The sequence below is a fragment of the Arachis hypogaea genome, chromosome 20 (assembly GCF_003086295.3).
Source record: "Arachis hypogaea cultivar Tifrunner chromosome 20, arahy.Tifrunner.gnm2.J5K5, whole genome shotgun sequence".
NCBI lineage: Eukaryota > Viridiplantae > Streptophyta > Magnoliopsida > Fabales > Fabaceae > Arachis > Arachis hypogaea.
Window position 1 is genome coordinate 5,533,829 of NC_092055.1, and position 5,486 is coordinate 5,539,314.

The 5,486-nt window shown below is 34.9% G+C and overlaps 1 protein-coding gene across 1 annotated transcript; it reads left to right on the forward strand.

Annotated features, from left to right (window-relative positions):
• Positions 1-1,874: 1,874 nt before the first annotated feature.
• On the forward strand, positions 1,875-5,112 carry LOC112786692 (uncharacterized). The gene is made up of 9 exons (XM_025830060.3): positions 1,875-2,077; positions 2,490-3,253; positions 3,324-3,494; positions 3,577-3,685; positions 3,804-3,862; positions 3,952-4,114; positions 4,208-4,275; positions 4,386-4,641; positions 4,728-5,112. Exons 1-6 carry the CDS (start codon positions 1,957-1,959, stop codon positions 3,973-3,975), a joined length of 1,248 nt encoding a protein of 415 aa, XP_025685845.1. The 5' UTR covers positions 1,875-1,956; the 3' UTR covers positions 3,976-4,114; positions 4,208-4,275; positions 4,386-4,641; positions 4,728-5,112.
• The last annotated feature ends 374 nt before the right edge of the window (positions 5,113-5,486 follow it).

Here is a 5,486-nt window from a genome sequence, read left to right on the forward strand (position 1 = left end):
TCTTCCGCTTCCATAATTATTCGATCAGTTCATCGAATACCTCACTCGATATTCTCAAATCGAATCTTCTACTCGATCAGACTCACTCGATTAACAAAATAATCGAAATCAAAATCGATGTTGATCACTTCCAACCTCATGCTCATACGTTTATCTTTTCGAGAAAACCTTCCTGATTCATTTCGAATCAATTTATTCTGATCGAGAATATTTTTCGATCAACATTACCCAATCGATTGAAATCATCAAAGCAATCTGGGTGTAGTTAATTCAATCGATTGGTTCTGTCACCCAATCGATTGACTTACGCTATTAGAATGATATATGAAAGTTTAATCGATTGGTATGATAATACAATCGATTGAAGTTTGTACGCGATTAATGGTAATTTCCAGTTCAATCGATTGGTATGAGCATTCAATCGATTTAAATGTGACATAAATAAGGTTTTTTCCTACCTTCAATCGATTGGTATGATAATACAATCGATTGAATTTTGACATGCGCTATATATTAAACCTGATAAACCATCCGTGTTCAGCCTCCATTTCTACATAACCTCTCTCCTCTCTCTAAATCCAGAACACTTCTCTCTTCTTCTTCTTCTCCAATTTCATCAACATCCACTCTAAACTACATACATATTATTAATCCTCATCCAAATCCCTACAAAACCCACCGAATCAATATCCCCAAAATGGCCAGAACTAAAAATGCAAAAAGAGTTTGGGTTGAGGGTGAAAATTTTGCATTCACCAATTTATAACCTTAATATTAAAGAAAAGATAAGATTAGAGTATCTAAATTAAAATAAAAACTTAAAAATTGAAGATAGAATTTTAAAGATAAGATAGATGGATATTAAAATAATAATTTATAAACACGAATAGAAAAATTAAGAACGGCATAACATATAACGTAGTACACAATTCAATCAATTGGATAACACAACCAATCGATTGAATTATGAAAATCCATATTGCTTTGAAGACTTAAATCGATTGGGTAACACAACCAATCGATTGAATTGTGAGATCTCATATTGCTTTGAAGCCTTCAATCGATTAGGTAATATGAACAATCAGATTGAATTAGAAAAAACCCACATTCTAATCATCGTTCAATCGATTGTGTAAAAGTTACAATAGATTGATTTTTGAGAAAACCATACTGTCGTCCAACATTCAATCAATTGTTTTGTGGAAACCTAAATTCCAATCGATTGAATTATGGGAAATCTGAAATTCAATCGATTGTTTTATTAATCCAATCGATTGATTTTATAAGAAATACGATTTCACAATCCTATACGATGTAACGGATTAAAGATAAAATTTTAATCGATTAGAATTGCCAAAAAATTATTACGATTAATGGATGATCTAATTCGTTATTACTTTTTGTTTTTTTATTATGATAGATGAATAATAAAATAATAATTTATAAAATAAAAAATAAATTTTATAATTAAATAATATATAAAAAATTAATTTATAATTAAAATTAAATAAAAATTATTTAATAATTATTTAAAAATTTAAAAAATATATTTTATTATAGAATCATCTAATGGTCCTAAACACCATCGAATCATTTGCCCAGTGGCGCTGATGGTGTGTGGTTCACTGGTTGTTGATTTATCATTTATGGCTAATGCAGCGAGCTATTTTGGAGAGAAGTGGTGAAAATGAGATCAAAGATGTTGGGTCTTTTCTCGCTTGGGCACAAATTAGCGTGCTTATGAGATACATAAAAGGCCATATATCTTGATACAATTATGCAAAAATTTAGAAGAAAGCCCAAGTCCAAGCCCAAACCCAAATATAATGATTTGGAATTTGCATGCTTTGAGTGTAGAGGCGAGAAAGCAGCAACTGTCGATGGCTTTTGGCGCTTGTTTCTTCGTTGCAGTGTGAGTCTTGAGAGTTGAGAGTAAGAGACTCTCTCTTTTATCAAATGGCTTCCACAAAGCGCCAACTGTGGGAGGAGTGGATACCGAACTCCACGAACACGATGACCCCTCGTCATTTCGTTTCTTCTCCTCGCGTTGTTCTCAATCAAGCTGATTGCGACTTGGGTATTCAATTCTCAATCCTATCTTCCACGATCATCTTTCTTGGCTCCCTTAAAGATGCCGCCTTTAGTTAAAAAGAGAAGAACTTTGCTTAGGGTTTTGTGAATCCAACATGAATATTCCCGTTTTTGCTCTGGATTGTATGATTGAGTTGATAATTTGTATTAGTGCATGATACATGCATGTTTGATTATCTTATTTTTTATTTTCTTTCTAATGTGCGTTCTTTAGTCACTCGCATTTGATTACATTCAGCTTGTGATGTCTGAGAAATAAGTGCACGATAGTTAAGTATTTTGTTGTTTTCTTTCTTCCTAATGTGCAGTAAAAATCTTTGCATTCTTTAGTTATTGCATTTGATTTGATAGCATTCTGCTTGTGATGACTAAGTTGCTGAAAATTGAATTGTTGCTAGATTTCAATGTGGAATCCGATGGACTTGTTGGATATGGACTTCATGATCAGGGGTTTGCTTATTGTTGGTCTGGTGCCCGAGCTAACGTTGGAATAACCACAGGAAGATATTGTTTCGGGTGCAAAATTGTTTCTTTGCAGCAGGTTCCGATGGAGGACACCGACTTTGAGGAGCGGCATATTTGCCGGCTTGGTATATCTAGAGGGGATGATATGCTTGGGGAACTTGGGGAGACCAAATACAGCTTCGGATATGATGGGACAGGAAAGTTTTCACATGAAGAAAAATCTTCAGATTATGGTAAGAGGTTTGGTGTTGGTGATACAATAGTATGCTGTATTGACCTTGAAGGCAAGCCAATGGCTTCAATTGGTTTCTCCAAGAATGGTAAATGGTTGGGAACTGCACTCCATTTTTTCCCTAGTCCTTTAGGTCTTGGAGTGGTGGATTCTCCCGTGGAAGATTTACAGTGGAAATCAGCACTTTTTCCACATGTGCTGTTAAAAAATGTGGTGGTTAAGATGCAGTTCAGCCTTGAAGATGGACTTGTTCCTCAAGAAGGGTTCAAACCTTGGGCCTCTGCTATTGAGGACAGAAACATCATCATGGGACCTGCCTTTTCTGATCAAAGCAATTGTGAAGTGATAATGATGGTGGGTTTGCCTGCTTCAGGGAAGACTACATGGGCAGAAAAATGGGTGGAAGAGCATCCAGAAAAGCGTTATGCTTTGCTTGGAACAAAGTTGATTCTTGATAAGATGAAGGTTAATGATACACTGATATATCCTTCTCTTCTGTCTCTAATTTGTGCTTAACTCAAAAAATTGTGTGCAGTTGAACGACTGTGGTGAAAGATTTGATCGCTTGATGGATCAAGTAACCGGAGTATTCAATGTGCTGCTAACGAGAGCAGCTATTATTCCTCGCAATTATATAATTGATCAAACAAATGTTCACAAAAATGCACGTAAGCATAAGCTCAAGCCATTTGCTGACTATCAAAAGGTAGCTGTTGATCTACATCTTTGGTTGCATCCTAAAAGTTAAATTTTCCACTGATTGTAATATCATTTTATGTTCAATGCAGATTGCTGTTGTTGTATTTCCAAATCCAGAAGAGCTCAAGGTGCGGTGTGATAAACGATTTAAAGAAACAGGAAAAAAAGTGCCACCTGATTCTCTGAAAAACATAATTGGTACTTTCACATCTTACTTTTTTCTCTACTTTTTATCTGCCTATTTTATGTTCATCATTTCTCCCAACTTACAATCTTTTTTTGGCTATTATGTTCTATTTTGTTATGGATGTGGCAGCTAACTATGTTCTTCCAAAAAGCATGGATATGCCTAATTCAGATGAGTATTTTGATCAGGTATTTTGGATATTTGGTAATGTAACAGCCTATACATATTTTTGGTGTTAAATGTAAATATTTTGACTAAAGCTTTATTTCATTTGAAGGTTAAGTTTGTAGAACTGAACTGAGATGAGTCTCAGATGTATTTAGATCAGACGAAGCAGGATCTCACATCTATATCAAACAGTAGTTCATCGCAATTACAGTGCAGTGATTCCTTTCATTCACTTGCTGGTTCTCCTTTGCAAAACCAAGAAAGTTTTACAGGTTTTTGTCAACATACTGTTATTTTCTACCATGGAGTATGTTTTTGTATTTAATGCTTTTAATGATTGTAACACTTGGTGCTCTTTGGTTCAGGGGGAGTTAATCACGGACAAGGCATTCATTCTCAGATCTATCCATCCAACTACCGGATGCCCAGTCAAGTTAGTTGGATCTATCTGTTTTATACACAATAAATTGTATTGTTATCCATCTTGTTTATTTGTTTTGAGGCAACAATGCTGATTTCTGTAGCTGGTATACATGCTCATAGGTTAACACAAATGTTCATGTGGTTGATCAGCATCATGGAAGTATGAATTCATTTTTCGAAGTAGATCCAGGCAGTCAAATTCCCCCTGTACCCCGAGCACCCTCTCCTTGTGGACGTTATCCCATTAACAGAAATGAAGCAAATGAAGCCTTCCCAATTTCAAATGCAGCTACGATGCCTTTTGATTATCATAGATCCTACAATGACAACAGCGGTTTCCAGCGCCACCTGCAAACTCCATCCTCAGCCACACCCGGTAGTTGCTTACCCCCTCAACTCCCCTCCTCCTTCTCCTCGTATTATCATGCAATATGATTGACATTGCTTTCTGTTACATTTCAGATTCAGTTTCCCCAATCGGAATACCAAAACCAAGTTTAAGACCTCCAGATATAAGTTTCCCAGATTACAAACCATATCCTGGAAATACCCCTCAGCGTCCAAGATACTATTGACTCTTCTATGGAATCTGCTAGTCTTCATAGATATAACCTGGATATCTTCTTTACATGTTTAAAATTTTTCTTGTGCATAGATACCAAATGAATTCACTATTCAGACATTAATAAACCTCACATGTATAGTGGTAAATTTGAATGCCAAATTGTGAAAGCTTCAGAGTTTCCGGAACATTTCATACTCTTTTCTTATGAATGAGTGACAAATCATAAAGCTCGAAGCAATTATCATGACCAATTGGCTTGGTAAATGTTTCAAATTTTAATATATTTTGAAGCTTATAACAATAATGTATTTGGATACGATTTTCGATATAGAAATCCAAATACTGAAAGAGTAAAATGGAATTTGATTTTCACTTGTTAATTTTTTTCGTCATTATATTTGATTTGTACCTAGATAAACATTTATACTTGGAAGTGTGCAAATAATATTCTTCTTATTTATAATCCATTCATAATAAGGTTGAAAAAACAAATAAATTATGAAATTGTTAAGGGATATGAAATTTGGTTCTAACTTTTGAGGTGGGCATAGGCAATATGAGCTAAGTATAATTATGCAAAAGTAAGAAGGGATCCACATTATGGCTTTCTAAAGCAACAGGGCGCAATCCATGTGAGTAACTCAGAAAAGCGAAAT